The 15713-nt window shown below is 38.3% G+C and overlaps 1 protein-coding gene across 2 annotated transcripts in view; it reads right to left on the reverse strand.

Moving 5' to 3' along the window:
* Window positions 1-589: 589 nt before the first annotated feature.
* ATP8B4 (ATPase phospholipid transporting 8B4 (putative)) overlaps window positions 590-15713 on the reverse strand; it is a 156936-nt gene continuing 141812 nt past the window's right edge. Inside the window, exons 23-27 of one of the 2 annotated variants that reach the window (XM_048867295.2) lie at window positions 9313-9396; window positions 8390-8635; window positions 4866-5004; window positions 3030-3160; window positions 590-1371 (exon numbers count right to left, since the gene is read on the reverse strand). In XM_048867295.2, the coding sequence (XP_048723252.1) occupies window positions 1222-1371; window positions 3030-3160; window positions 4866-5004; window positions 8390-8635; window positions 9313-9396 (750 nt within the window). In that variant the 3' untranslated portion in view covers window positions 590-1221. The other variant, XM_048867297.2, reaches the window with a different exon arrangement.

The raw sequence follows: 15713 nt of genomic DNA on the forward strand, positions 1-15713 counted from the left end.
ATTCTGATAATATATGGTCTCAACAGCTACAATATAAAATTCTTACAGTCCCCCAAATCCCAATTTCCATCATAAGGTAGCTAAGGTGCAAAGTAATATAAGGGCATATCAATCATTTTTAAAATTAAGCTAGACTTCTGCTATATTTTTACAGTGACTTACATTGAAAAGTACAGGGTTTTGTGAAATCTCTATAAACAGAAAATTGTAAAGCAGGTTTCCTAGATTCCACACAGAATCTGATAAAGCCCCTTCCTTACAGGCATTTCTCTTTTCAACAGTCAGAGTAAAACTTTCCAAGGTGCTCAAAACAACAAAAGAAAAGTTGGAGCTGATTCTCTTCCCATTTATGCTTTTGTAATTCTATTAAATTCTCTAAAGTAATTTCTAATTTACATCAGAGCAGACAAGTGAATCAGGTCCATCAGAGCAGACAAGTGAATCAGGTCCATTATATCTGAACAGGATTTAACTCTTTCAGCAGGACAGAGTTATGCCGTAATTTCAAATTATGCACGTAATTAGTAAACAGCAGATAAAATAGAAGTGAATGGAAACAACAGAAACACACTACACATATGGACAGATATTGTATATATTACACAGTATTTTATTTTTGGTTTCAATTTATAAACAATTTAAAAACTTAATTTCAAATATTTAAAAATATACACCCTGAAATCATTTGACTTTGAAACTTTTACATTGTTTAAATAAGTACAAGCAGTATGAAATAATTATGCTGGAATATATGACTAATTCAAATATTTGAATACTGCATTTTCCCTTAACTTGGAGGGAAATTTCTTATCAATATTCTCATGGATAGTCCAACCTCTTGAAGCAGCTGCACACATTGTTTTGGTATGGTAAATGCTTTTCAGAAAAAAGAAAAAAGAAAAAAAACTAAGAGATCCCTTTGAAAATATTGTGTGTTGACAACATTCTTGAACACGCTGTAAAATATTGTGGGTTAGACACTTCCGCTACAGTACTCAGCACACGTGGAAATTTCATGCTTAATGTTTACAAAGTGGCAAACAGTGCAAAGATATGGCCACAGTTTTTTAAAATAAACTTCTGTTTTCTTCTTTGACTCACAGTTCTGTCACTACTGAAGCTGTTCACTGTTTCTTCTGTTTTCTTACATAAATTCTCGATCCAAGTGATACTATTATGCATGGTCCTAGCTAACTCTGATGTTTGATGTGAATTATTGACTCACATATTCTTTCCAGATGTTATAAGTTTCCCAAAGCCTTCTTGATGAGAAAAAGCATATGCAGATCTTCTTGAGTTTGTTCTGTACACCCGACGCATGTAGTTCTGTAATGGTTTCTGCTTCTTCCTAGCCTTCTGCAACTTCCGAACCTTAGGGGAAAAGTTTCCATTGATATGTGAAATTATTTTTGTGTTGTAAATGCTGACTAATTTTGAGATCTCGGTTATATTGGTGGGGCCTTTATAATGAAAAAACAAAACAAAAAACAACAACACAGGTGAGTTTCCAGTGGATTCCAAAGTAAAAACATGTGCTGAAGCCATCAGTGGAGTGTTAGAGAGGCACTGTATTCTACTGGGATGAGCAAAGGCCATGGGGAAGATTCTTGAGGCACAGCACAGAACTTGCAGCCCGGAGAAACTGGGGACTAAAATGGCTTTAACCCACCTTCATATACTCCCAGTCCTGGGGCATCTGGCATAACTGCAACAGCTTTGGGGCCTGTCTGAGTTATTCCATGGGCTGCACTATGGGCAATAGCACTCCCTGGAATCTCTGCAGTGCTGCAGCCTTGCCTCCTATGCCAGAGTTTATGAGGAGGTCCTTGGAAAGCAGCCTTATGCCTGTCTTCCCCAATGCTTGCACCAAGGGACTGCTTCCACAGCTGAATCAGGGCTTTTAGGGCCCCATTATGCCATTTCAGCCCAGAGAAGTACAGAGGCCGGGGTGTGGGGTGAAGGTCTCCCGCCTAGAAGGCAAGAGTTCTAATACTAGCTCTGTCACTGATTCTCTCTGTGGCCTGGCACAAATCACTTAATCTCACTCTCTTTTTCAAACCTGTAAGATAGGAATAATAACACTCAAATGTCTGTTGTGAGGAGTTTTTAGTTAGTGTTCATAACAGCACTTTGAAGACGTGAAATGCTACCTAAGTGCTATTAAAAGCTAATTTGCCACCTTGATGTCACTGAAATCAGAGAATTAAAGAGAACATTTGGACCATTTTGTCAACTGCTTTCCCCTCCCCCATAATTTAAAATTTTGAAAATAAACTCACAGTATATATTGGTGTAGAACTGTGACCTCACCTGACATTCTGTTACAGTAGTTTATACCCAATAACTTGAGTAACTTGAGGATTATTATATCGCTTGATAAATTACCATGTAGATGGTATATACTTTACAACTTTACTTTTCATGTGTTTTATGAATAGTGAAGGAATGGCAGAAAACTATCTATTTGTTGTTAAGGTTTGGCATGGATTAGAATTACCTGGATTTCTATTCCAATAAATGTTAACCAGCAGTTTATGTGAACTATCCCTCTGAAGTCAGTGAGATTATTCACATGTGTAAGGTAAACAACATTTGGCCCAAACTGTAAGCCATTAAATCAACTGTTGGGATGGGACATCACTTATTATTCACTCTTAGGAATGTAAAACCTTGGGACATATTATGCTATCAGTAATTATGCAGAAGCTCCCATATAAATTAGTTTGCTTAAAACATACTGGCCCAACATTGCCCTTTGCTTGTGTGTTTTAACTTCTTTTAAATTTATAATTAAAAAGTTAAAAAAAATTGCTGACCCAAAGGTCTATTATGAATTATTATTTTTCACTTCTTGCACATGCCAAACTATATAGAGTCGATGGTGATGCTTTGAGAGAACTAATGGTATATTTTCCCCCAGTAGTTATGTAAGAGCTATAAATTCTGTCTGTTTGGAAAAAATGTAGTTCCCTCTATATGGGGGATGCAATGATAAAGAAAAACTCTCACATTATAGGATTAAGTCATACCTGATCAGTTTGCGTTGGATTTAAATCTTCCTTCAAAAATCGGAATGTTATTACAGGCATGACTGAAACCACAGTAGTCAAGAGGATGACGAGCCAAACACTTATCTGGCCCAGGGAATTACGGGAATTTCCTATTAACACAAGAAAATGAAACATATTTGTTAGGAGTACAAGGCTGTTGTTAATAGTTTGCAGTTGTGAGACATATTAAATTATATTTTCTTTATGTTAACATATGTTTCTGTTACAAAAATGCTTGAATTTTTCTCGAGATACAAATGGTTACTGCTGAAATTACAAAATTATTTGGCAACTTCTAAAATATCACATAATCCAAAAATGCAAGATGGATTCCAAAGTTAGTGGCTGCACTGATGAACACAAGAGTAGCATAAGAAGACGCTGGTGGCACTGCTATTTTTTTTTCTTCATATCAGATTCCTCATCTGGTTTTGAACTGTCAGATTGTTTGGTTTCTGTTCGAATGGCCAGATGACAATCTCTGCTCTTTGGACCAATACTCTGACCACCTTATTCTTCTTTCACATATGATTCATGAGAGGGTTACATTTAAAGTATCTACTCTGTATTAGGCCCTAATTCTGAAGCACCATCAAATGGTATCAATTGGCTTTAAACCGCTAAAGCCACATTAAAAGCTGTGTCCTAAAGAACAAAGGAGCCATATCCAGTTGCTTGTCACCTGAGACATCCAACAGACATTTAACCAACGTTTTCATTAAGAAATATGCACATTTTCAACCCATCTAGTTAATTATTTTCATTTATTTAATACTACCTCATTTCCCTCCCAAATCACACTCAGGTGCTCTATGTGGTCCAAAATGGTCCAACCTACACTATAGACAGGTCACAGTGGCATTATTCAGCCCAAGAGTGACTAGATTTCCAGTTGACCATTTAGCAAATCTGCCAAGTTTGTACTGGTGAGTTTGCTAATGGTATCCTGTGGACTAAAACAATTGATCCATTTGTGCCATCAGAAACATTCTACATCATTTAACCATGACTCTGATTATCAAGATTTCCAAGCGTACATGGTAGCATGACTAGCTGCACCATTAAAAAAAGTTTATATTCTTCTGCGATTTGGTGGACACACTTTTAGGATAGTATTGTTCAAAGTCTGATTGGAAATGCACAAAGTGTAAGGAATGTAGGACCGGAATTTGTTCATGAAGGTTCTTCTGAGGTTTGGATAGTGGCAGGTACCATATCACACTACCAAATTCCATATTGCTCCAGCTGTCCTTATTAGCATAAACAAACTCATCTCAAGTCATCAAATAAGTTTGGAAGTTCCTTGATGCTTTAAGCCTCCAGGAGTTGTTAAAAAAAACAGAAATTTCACTTCCGGTAGCTTGCATTTGGCTACAAAAAATACATTTGAAAGAACATAGTCATCATTTGACTTCAGTGAAGTCCTGCTGGGACTCAGTAATTACTGGAGTGGCCTTGTATGGCACAGCTGCTGCACAAACTACATCCTCTCAGCAAATTGTTCTGACCCCATTGTGCACAGGAATTTTGCGGATTCCTGGGATGGTGGGGGTTCTGGCCAGTGCTCTGAGCAGGCAAGAAAGAAAAAAACTCTCCAAAATGTAAATTTCACTTCACTAATTTACTTATTCTGTAAAGGCCTCTCAATACAGATAGGATGCTTTTGCAAACTTGAAAAGCATTAACATTACTTGAACAAAGTTTCCCTTCCATATCTGCGATTCTTCTATATACTTATGAGATCTCACTCTACATAGATTGTGGCAAATTGCATAAATATTGCCTGTATAATCTCATACCAGGTAATAGACTCACCTACAAAAGGAAAGTGGTTTGGGAATATAACAAAAATCCCATCACTGTGCATTGCAAATAAAATAGCAAAATACACAGCTATACTACCCAAGATGAAAAAACGATTGATGGCAGTCCAGTAACTGGTATCCAAGGCTATCTGCAAATAAAATAAGACAAAACATATTATACCAAGAATCTTCAAGTGGTTTAGAAAATATACTACATATCCTATTGAGTGGAGTGTTATGTATCTAAACAGAGAAGGGATTTGGGATTTTTTTAAAATGTTAATTCAGTGTTCTGGATCTGTTTGGTACTTTTTAGTTTTTCCCATCACATGTTCTCTTTTTCAAAACAATTTAATTAAAGATTTAATTGAAAAATGCACCAAAACTGTAGCAGACAACATATTCTATCTCCTCCCCATGCACGCATAGTTTTTAAGAATTCAGTTTAACTTTCAAATGAATTGTTCTTAAAAACAGATTAATACTTATTTCTGAGTTTATGTATATTCAAATCGGGGTGCAAGTTTTTAGTTATATTCAAGTCAGGGAAGCAAGTTTTGTATCTTCCAAACGATAAAAAGTAAATTTAGGAACCAAGATGCAAATAACATTAACTATATGCCATCATGTAGCTCACTTCAGGACTCTGTTTTGCATGTTTTTGTGCCGGGAGAATAATTTACTTCAGAATAAGTAACTTTTTCTCCTGCTGGTATTAGCTCACCTTAACTGATCACTGTCGTTATATTGTGCATGGTAACACCCATTGTTTCATGTTTTCTGTGTATATAAAATCTCCCCACTGTATTTTCCACTACATGCATCAGATGAAGTGAGCTGTAGTTCACAAAAGCTTATGCTCAAATAAATTTGTTAGTCTCTAAGGTGCCACAAGTCCTCCTGTTCTTTTTGCGGATACAGACTAACACGGCTGCTACTCTGAAACCCTTCTGAAAAGTGTTCATCCAGAGGTGATATGGTGTTTTTGTCTTATAAGTTTTTCTGTGTAAGTTCGTTCAAGAGCATAGTGATTGTCTCGTTTTCCCCACATAGTTGTTATTGGGGCATTTAGGGCATTTACCTGCAACACTCTGGACATGTCTACAATGCAATTAAAAATGTGCGGCTGGCTCATGCCAGCTGACTTGGGCTCACAGGGCTCAGGCTAAGGGGCTGTTTAATTGCCGTGTAGACATTCGGGCTCAGGCTGCAGCCTGAGCTCTGGGACCTTCCCACTTCACAGGGTCCTAGAGCTGCAATTAAACAGCCCCTTATCCAGAGCCCCATGAGCCTGCGTCCACTTGCATGGGCCAACTGAGGTTTTTAATCGCATTGTAGACATATCCTCTGAGTACATGTCCCAGCCCTGAAGAAGAGCTCTGTGTAAGCTCGAAAACTTGTCTCTGTCACGAACAGAAGTTGGTCCAATAAAAGATATTACATCACCCACCTTGTCTCTCTATTATTCTGGGACCAACACGGCTACAACAACACTGCATTCAGAATAATTGGCATAGAAATTGCTAATGTTAAAACTCAAAATGCGGAAAAAAAAAAAAAAAAAAATAGGGCCAGTTCTGAGTTTTAACATTAACAGTTTCTTACATTTGTTCCTTATATGCATATGCAGGATCTAACAGAAGTGAGTAAAATTCTCATTATGAAACCCCAAACCATATCAAACCCATCTGGATTGGCATTTCATCATAAATAAGAATCATCCTAGATTTGACAAAAGGTTTGTGGAAGTTCTTCACCCTTTCACAGAATCCTGGAGCAATTCAACCGTCTGTGGAAACCACACAAAACTCATCAGTTTTGTTTGAATTTCCTATGAGATTTGGAATTCAAGGGTATCACAATCTCAACCCAAACCTCAGGGGATAGAAAACACATGAATCAGTACTGAAAAAATACTTTATACGAATCCCTGTATACCAAAACTACTGAGCTCTGCAGAGCTCTAATATCAATAAAAGTATTATCACCCCTTTACTCCACATACACAGTGGTAGATTTTACAGTACATGTAGTAATCTATGACAGCACAAGTGAGATTAGAATCAGGCCTAAAATGTGAAAGCTCTTTTCAGAAAGCTTTATAATATTTAGGAACAAAACATGAAAAGGTAGAAAGAATGGTTTTGTGGTTAATTCAAAGAAATAGGAGCCACAAGACCTGGGTGGTATTGCAAGATCTGCCACACACTTCCCTGGGTGGCCTTGTACAAATCACTTAGTTGCTCTGGGTCCCAGATTCCCTCTCTGTAAAATGTGGTTAGTACCACAGCTGTATTGTCAGGCTCAAGTCAATAATATTAGTAAATTGCTTTGAGATTCTAAGGAGGAAGGTGCTATACTATATAAACACAATTCTGCTCTGCAATGACAGATCATTCTGAAATCCGCTTTCCTTTACATTATCCAAGAAATATGAATTCTGCCAAGCTTCTTGTGTTATTTAATGAACATACCACTTAAACTGAATCCTGACCTTATCTTGATTTATGGCATCCCAAAGCTTACATGTAACCACTACATGCATTCATTACATGCTTCCTTATCAAAAGCACATTCTGAATTCTTGAGTAATTTGTGAAAATTATAGCTAACTACAAATAATATATTACCAACTTATTATGTCAGTGTGAGCAGCTGCTCAGTCCCACCATAACACAAGGTGACTGCGTATCTAAAGAAAAACACAATACAGCACTCTGACAGGGTATTTAACTAAATGTTTCTCAGCTCTCCCTCTTCTCCCCTGTCCCCATGTCCAGAGCAAGGACACAAAGGCTGATAGAAAGAGAGCAATCTAGTAAATATTCAGTTCCAGAATCTAAATTATTCCCTCCTGCCTGGTGGATCAATCAAGTTTGGCCAACGTGGCTACTTCTTATTGGTAGGTCAGCTGTTCCCAAAGCCACCACTCTAATCCCCTCTCTCTTTTATTTCTTAATTTTGCTCATCAGGCCCCTGTTCTCCTGGGAGACTTTAAGCAGCCTTTCCTAGAGGTCAATATCTTCATGCCAGACAAGTAAAATCAAGACACAGTGGGACAGGTTCTCTTTCTTAATTCCAGGGGAAAACTTTAACTTGTTCACCACCCAGTAATGCTTGGGATTTATCCATTACAATCCTTTGCAGTCAGCATTAAAATAACTCACAAAAGGGAATGGTTTTATCTCACAGAAAACTATTATGGTGAACTGACTCTGACAAATATGTTTATTACCATCCAGACTCTCTCAAATTGTTTAAGGCCTCAATGGGGTCAGTATTCTCAGATAAGTCTTTGATTACTCTGCTCTTTACCCTATACTCTGAAAAACATATCGAGCTGATGAAGCTGTTTCTAAGAGGAGGAACACCCTAGTTTAGACCATTAAGTATTTATATGTGAATTTTAGAAATTGTCTCAATCCCCTACAACTTCAAGTGTAGGTGTCACTTTTAACAGGAATTTCTGTATTTAGAAATGAAAAAAAAAATACTGAAAAAACTCAACACTGAACACAAATCTTTATTTTTTACCTGAACACTGACTACAATTACTAAAGATGTTGCAACTGTGATAGCAAAAGACTGGTAGTCAGCAATATGTTTTCCATCTTCACCAGCTGTGTAATAAAATGCTCCATAAGGGATGAAGAAAAGGGTAAAAGAGGTGTAGATTCCATGTGCTATGCAGATGAAAAATTTGCGTTTATTGAAGAGTAGATTTAGTTGCCCAGGTTCATAGAGTTTTGCATAATCCATGCTATTCTGCTCATTCACATCCTGTAACAAATCCATTTGAAGAACGTGTTACTTTAATAGTGTCAGAAAATATTAAAGTTTGTATGATACAGAGTGAGTAAAATGTCTGTGCCTTTAATAAAGGGCAGGAGGAATTTCCCTTAACTATAGTACCTTCTCAGAACTGAAGTGTGCTTAGAGCTAGGGAAGAAGATTCTCTTTCCTACTCTGTCCCACTAGCGCTGCAAAGGAGATGGAATATGGCCATATCTGCCCTGATGGGGTATCCACTGACATGGGGGAGTCTCCAATAAACATGCAGCCAGCATAGCTGGCTTCTATGCTATGTCCTCACTTCCCTGATCTTGGTATAGGGAGCAACAGGGGCAGGGAAGGGTTGTAGACAGAACACAGTGCTCTTCAGCAATCGCCGGATGGGGGAACAGTCTATTGCTCAGGCTAAGGTTTAGGCTTGTCCAAAACCAGTCAAAGAATCATGAGCCCACAGCCAGCTTCTTAAAGGACTACTGCCTGATCCTGGGGCCATTTGGGGGCTGGTTCCCAGCATAAATTAGAATAGCCTGAGGGGCAGATAAATAAAGGGGATTTAATTATACATTATTTGCATTTAAAACTGACTTGTTAATGATGCTATCAACAGCATTTACTGCTTCCATTTTAGACATTTAAGACATGCTATAAATAAGATAAAATTGTACCTGGTCGAACAAACCCATAGCTAGTACAGGCAGCGAAGTATAGACAATGTTGAAGAGGGTAATAAACCACTGGTCATAAACTGTCTGAAAAGAAGATGCAGTTGATAAAGTGAACAAGTGTCATTTTTAAAACTTTTCACTATTATTATTTGGCACAATGGAACACACAACAGGATGCTTTATATCTGCTCTCATGAACAGGATAACTGAATTTTGAAAATAGGTAAAATAATGAATATCTAAGAGTTTAGTGATTTGCTTTCTATGCCAGGGGTTATCCTATAGTATTTCATACCATACTTAATTATGAAAAATGGGGTAGCTGGCAAATCCACAATGTTTAATAAGCTGCTTGGTTAATGTATTTTTCATCTACCCCAGAAAAAGATGTGATCTTATACCCAGTCTGGAAATGGCAGAGTGACACAAAGGGACGATTATTGAACAGCATTATCAAAATCCCAGACAATCTCATATTTTTTACTACACACTTGTAGCACACTTGGCTGCTTAACAGGGTTCAGGCATGTGGTATGGGGAAGGGATCTGGCCATCCCACATTCAAGTCAACTTCCCCTGTAACCCTTGAGCAGGCTCGGTACATCTTAGCTCATCAACAGGAAGGATGTCTAGTTCCAGCCAAGGAAAGATGGCCAAGTCTGAATTAAAGGTGAAAGCTTGAAGATCCTCTACAAGGATCAATTTGGATTTATGCCTGATCCTTCCCAGCAACATGAAAACACCAGTCCCCATTGCTAAGTTTATACGAACAATAACTTGCAAATCCATTTAGTGATGAAGGCCTTTTTCTAAGCACCCCTCATTTTAAAGTTGCACATTATTTATAGGTTTCAGAGTAACAGCCGTGTTAGTCTGTATTCGCAAAAAGAAAGGGAGTACTTGTGGCACCTTAGAGACTAACCAATTTATTTGAGCACAAGCTTTTGAGCTGTAGCTCACGAAAGCTTATGCTCAAATAAATTGGTTAGTCTCTAAGGTGCCACAAGTACTCCCTTTCTTTTTACTTTATTTATACTGCTTTTTAGTTTCCTTTACATTAAAGTTATAAAGCTATTTTTATTATGAAAAGTCTGTCTTGCAGAAAACATATTACAGAATAAATAAGAGGTGCCCTGCTCCATCTGTTCTTTATTTGTGCAATTAGCAGAAATACACTCGAGAAATGCAGAAGGAATTGAACATTCTTCAACATACAGTGCTTCTTTCTGCACTTTTAGCCAGTCACTATATCTGCTAAGAGCTCTGGATAACTATTTCACAGGTAATCAAAACCTTTGCGGTTATCAAAACCTTTGAGACTAGTCTAATAGTCACATGCTATTTTCATATTTTCAACTGTGACTTGTTTATATTGTTTGGCATACTACAAAGGTTTTTTTTATATTCATGGACAGGATAATTGTTTCCATATTCTTTTTAAAAAGCTTTCCCTTAAATCTCTGTAGTGTTGACAATGGCATATTGTCATCAGATAGTCTCATTTCTTAAGCAAACAATGCCAGTAGTTGCAACTGGTTTGATTCATAACTTTCCTAAATAAGGCCCCAAGAAATGTTCTGGTGCAAGCACTTAAAAATGTGTGTCTTCACTGATATCTAAGAGTCCACATATGTGTACACAAAAGTGTAGAAGGTTGCAAGAGCACAACATAGAAGCAGTTGCCTTAAATTTATGCTCCCTGTGTGGGTACTGGAACCCCACATGTGGTGCCTGATTCAACTCCCACTGAGGTCTATGATAGACTGTCTATTGACTTCAGTGGTAGCTTGATCAGGCCCCAAAAGTACACACCCATCTCATGAACCAGTGCACTATCCCTGATTCACTGTCTACAGTCTTGTCAGACTCTAGTGCCAGCAGGCTGTGGCAGAGATTAAGTTCTCTAATCTATGTATCTATCTATATGGCCTCCATTACCATGATATCTAAGCACCTCAGTTTTTGCTGTACTTCTCTTTACAATATCCCTGTGAGATAGTGTTATATCTTTGCTCTTTACATAACATTAAGAATATGAGGAAACTAAATGGACACGGCTGGGTTCCAACTAACCATATTCTCTAATACACAAACATATAAGACCTGGCTACATATATAAACTGCTACTCTGTGCGGTTCTGGTGGCTTCTGCAATAGAGACAGGAAAGCCCAGTAGAGGGCTCCCGGACTATTTGAAGGGATACTACCCACTCCCCATTCAGTAGGGATTTACTATTATCCCCATTCTAGAGATGGAGAACTGAGACCCTGCTCTGGGCTTGGACAATTGTTCTCTGGCTCTCCTAGCTTCAAGTTCACGTACTGGGGTTACTGGAGGCAACAGAGATTCAAATGTATGTGAGAGGAGAAGAAAGTTTATCACAACTTCAGTTGCAGGCAGGAGGCAGGGCTAGGGATGTGTGTTTTGTGGGGATGTAACTGTAGGAGGACCCTGTCATAAGTGCGAGATATACTGGATAGGGTTCTGCATGTTACTTCACGAGGGGCTGAACCAGGCTGTTGGGTTTCCATTAAAATCAACTAAATATCGAAGTCCTAAAATTGAGACAGCCCTAAAAAATGTGTTCACAGGAAAATTTCCAACAAATTTTTTTATGATGATTCACAAACAAAACTGGACTTTGAATGGAAAACCCATGTTTAAAGAAGATAAGAAATGTTGACATTAAAGAATTATCATGTTTTCCATAACTCCCCCCTTCTAATAGATTAAAGGGTAGAAGGGGGATAACATACTGACTTATAACACTGAAATATAAAATGAAGAATTTCTAATGGTTAGATGAAGAGCTTTGATAGATATTTTTTTAACTATCTGTAATTATGGACAGTGAAAGAGTACAGCTGAGGTAACACTTAGGCCAAGGCATTGCCAGCATAAATGTGGTTTTGCCAATTCTTCTTTTACATAGAATTACTAATATATTTAAAATGATGATATTGCTGACAAGACAATGCTGTGCTGGAAGTTACAAAAACCTGTAACACCAAGAAGTCTTTTTTACTGGGAGAGCTAGGGCAAGGTGACACAAAAAATACCAAGACACCGAAACTGCAGAACGAGAAGAAAAAATGCAGAAGTTGGGTAACTGAAGCTTGCACATGCATAATGTGTGGGTAACCTACAACTCAAAGGGTTGATGTGTTAAGAGCCAATTTGATAAAGATTACTTAATCTGTAATGTAGAAATGTATACAAGACCTAAGTGAACATAGGCCTACACTGGAGAAACACCAGACCAGAAACTGAAGGATGGGACAGAAGGACTAGACCAACAGATCAGGGGAGATGACAACCATCAGAAAGTATTGGAGGATTTCCCAGTGCCCTGAAATGTGGTAACTCAGGCCCTTTACCAATTGCATTTGTAATTGTCTGGCATAAATGTATGCTCAGGCACTTTAAGTCAAAATAACTCTCTCTGAAATTGCATAAATAAAGGCAAAAATTGATTAAGCCTAAATTGGGTGCGCCTGTGACTCAGATTTCCAACTTTTACTCCCAACAAAATCTAGAACTTTCTCTATCGCTGTTATGTACACATCTCAACATTTCAGGCCTAGTTCAGTCACACCAGAGTATCTAAGAGCTGACATAGAATGTTGTACAAAGCTCAACTGCCTGGAATTTGGGCTGGATAATATCCCATGAGAATGCCTGATCCCACAGGATTGTTGTTTCTTTCTGGCTATAGCTGAGTCAGAAATATCCTAAGAACATGGTATTTCCTTATTTATACTTCTGTTTTAGGACAAAACCAAGATCAGCAAAAACACACAGAGTTTGAGGGTGAAGGTGAGAGCCATTTGTTTTATCTGATCCAGTTTGCCCATCCCTCTTGCACATAGAGGTAGCTGGAACTTTTTGACAATTTTTTTTGTCAGAAAATGCAAATTCATCAACATTGAAACTTTGTCAGGAAGGTTTCTCAGGCCCAGGATGGACTATCTGCTTGAGAGAGAGTGGAGACACTCACACCCCGAGTTGGGACACTCACTTCGGATGTGGGAGATCCAGGTTCCATTTCTCACTGCAAATGAGTCACAGCACAGACTAGAACCTGAATCTTCCACACATCCAAGATGCATGCTGTTATCTGTGAGCTATTGGCTATTCTCTCTCACCCGCTCCCTCTCATCTAATTTTTGAAAGGTTTATTTCTGCTATGATACAGAATGAAACCAAATGTCAAAACATTGACATTTTACGAAATGGAATTCTTATTTCCCAGAAAGCATTAACTGCATCCTTTTCCCAAAATAGGTAGATTTGGAAATAGGGGAAATACAGAATTTCACACTGAATAGGTCTTGCATGAGAGTCTCCAGGGACTGTTTGCAAACTCATAAACAGGAACCAACTCACTCACACTTGAAATTAAATCTAAAGTAAAATACAATGAATCCCAATCCACCAGCAAAATGACACCACTGCTGTCACTAAGTCTGCATCACAAATCATGGAGTCACCTAAAAGAACATCTCACAGACCCAGATGCCAGAGGAACATATTCCAGAAATTCACATCTGTGATATGCAGCCCACCTACCAGTTATCTTGGCTGGGCCAGGCTGGAGCATATCATCAAAGAGCAACAGTTAGTGATCAAATTCAACAGTGTCAGCAATAATGAGAGGCAACCCAAGGTAGTAAAGAAATACAGCACATCACTTTATGTAATTATACTGCTGCTTTACAGTCAACATTGCATCTAGAAAAGCCTAATCTGTCTATATCTGTCCAAGTGTTTTCAGCTGCAGTGTGGGTAACCGTAAAAGCATATAAAAGAAGATATAGATGTTCAGACTTTTTTTTAGGTCTGATTCTAGGTATATTAGCGCTTCAAATGAATCAAAGAATGGAAGGAGACAAAAAAAAGGGAGAAGACTACAGAGATTTTCATATAAAATCGGACTGTGGATGAAATCCTGCACCCATTCCAGGCAGTAGTTTTGCTACTGACTTCAAAAGGGCCAGCATTTCACCCTATGTTTTCATTAAAAGAAAACTCAAAACTCCAGTGGAGTAAAACATATTCTCTTCTCCTAATAAGCAAATATATTTCTCTTCTCTGGGGAATGGATAGACTGGCAAGGAGTGTCCAAAAATTGTTACCATAATTGGTTAATCTATTGTATCATGTAACTATAGGTGAAAATTTTCCAGTTTGAATTCCTACAATTACATTCCTAAATCTACACGTAGGCACCAAGGTATATGTGTCCTGGTTTTCAGAGGTGCTGAGCAAGTTAGTGGGATTTGTGGGTGCTGAGCATCTGTGAAAATCAGCTACTTACATTCAGGTGTCTAAGTTTAAATTCCTAAGTCCTTTGTACTTTGTAAAATTTCAGCCGTAGTTCTTAACAGTATAAGTCCTCTTCTCCTATATTCTCAATTGAATAGCTACTGTAATGAGATGTAGAAAAGCAGGAAATAGTTTAGATTCGTAATTGAAAGCACAGCAATCTAATTTATCTGGATAGTCATAAGGTGTCCATCACTTCAGTGTCTAGGATCATCACTACTGTACAAAAGTACCCCCATCCCTCATGTCTGTTTTTCTACATGGGATTGTCTTCAGAATCAATATTTCTGAGCCATTCTGGAACTTTTCATTACTGAGGGAAAGCAAGTGGAATGAGAGCAGTCATTGTGCCTTCAAGGTAGAGTGCTCTATCACCTGTCCCCAAAAATTGCACCTTGGGAACAGAGTTTCTGGTGAACATGGCTGTTGTGGCAAGTCACTGAGAGGACATCTCTGAGGCAGTTAATCTTTAACCCACTAAGGACTTTAAAAATTAGGACCAGGACTTTGAAGTGCAGGAAGATCCAGTGTAGAATGTGGAACAACAATGTAATGTGATTTTGACAAACTGTCTTACCAAGAAGGCAGCCCAGTGCATGCTGAGCTTCTTCCAAGAGTCTGTGTGGTCCAGAAATAGGACACTGGATTGGGAGTCAGGAGACCTGGGTCTATTTATAGATCTGCCACTGACCTGCTGTGTGACCTCAGTCAAGTCAGTTTACTTCTCTGTGCCTCTGTTTCCCTTCCCAATCCTTGCCTATTTAAAATGTAAGCACTTCAGGGCAGGAATGGCTTCTTGCTGTGTGTTGACACATTGCCTAACAATGTGGGATCTAAAACATCCTCTGGTCTAGTGTGTACTGGGAGGTCTGAGGTCAAAGGCCAAGAGCTGACAACCCACCTGATTGCAACATGTTCCTGACAACTACCTGAATGTAGGACAGAAGTGCAAGTCTTAGAGTTTTTCTGATGAAAAAATAAAAGATTGAAACAGTTTCCAGTATACTGGCAGTTAAACTGATGGCCCCCAGTCAAACAGCTATGTTTGCCATCAGATTACTTAATTTCCTTTCCT

This window comes from Caretta caretta, chromosome 10, assembly GCF_965140235.1.
Source record: "Caretta caretta isolate rCarCar2 chromosome 10, rCarCar1.hap1, whole genome shotgun sequence".
Lineage (NCBI taxonomy): Eukaryota > Metazoa > Chordata > Testudines > Cheloniidae > Caretta > Caretta caretta.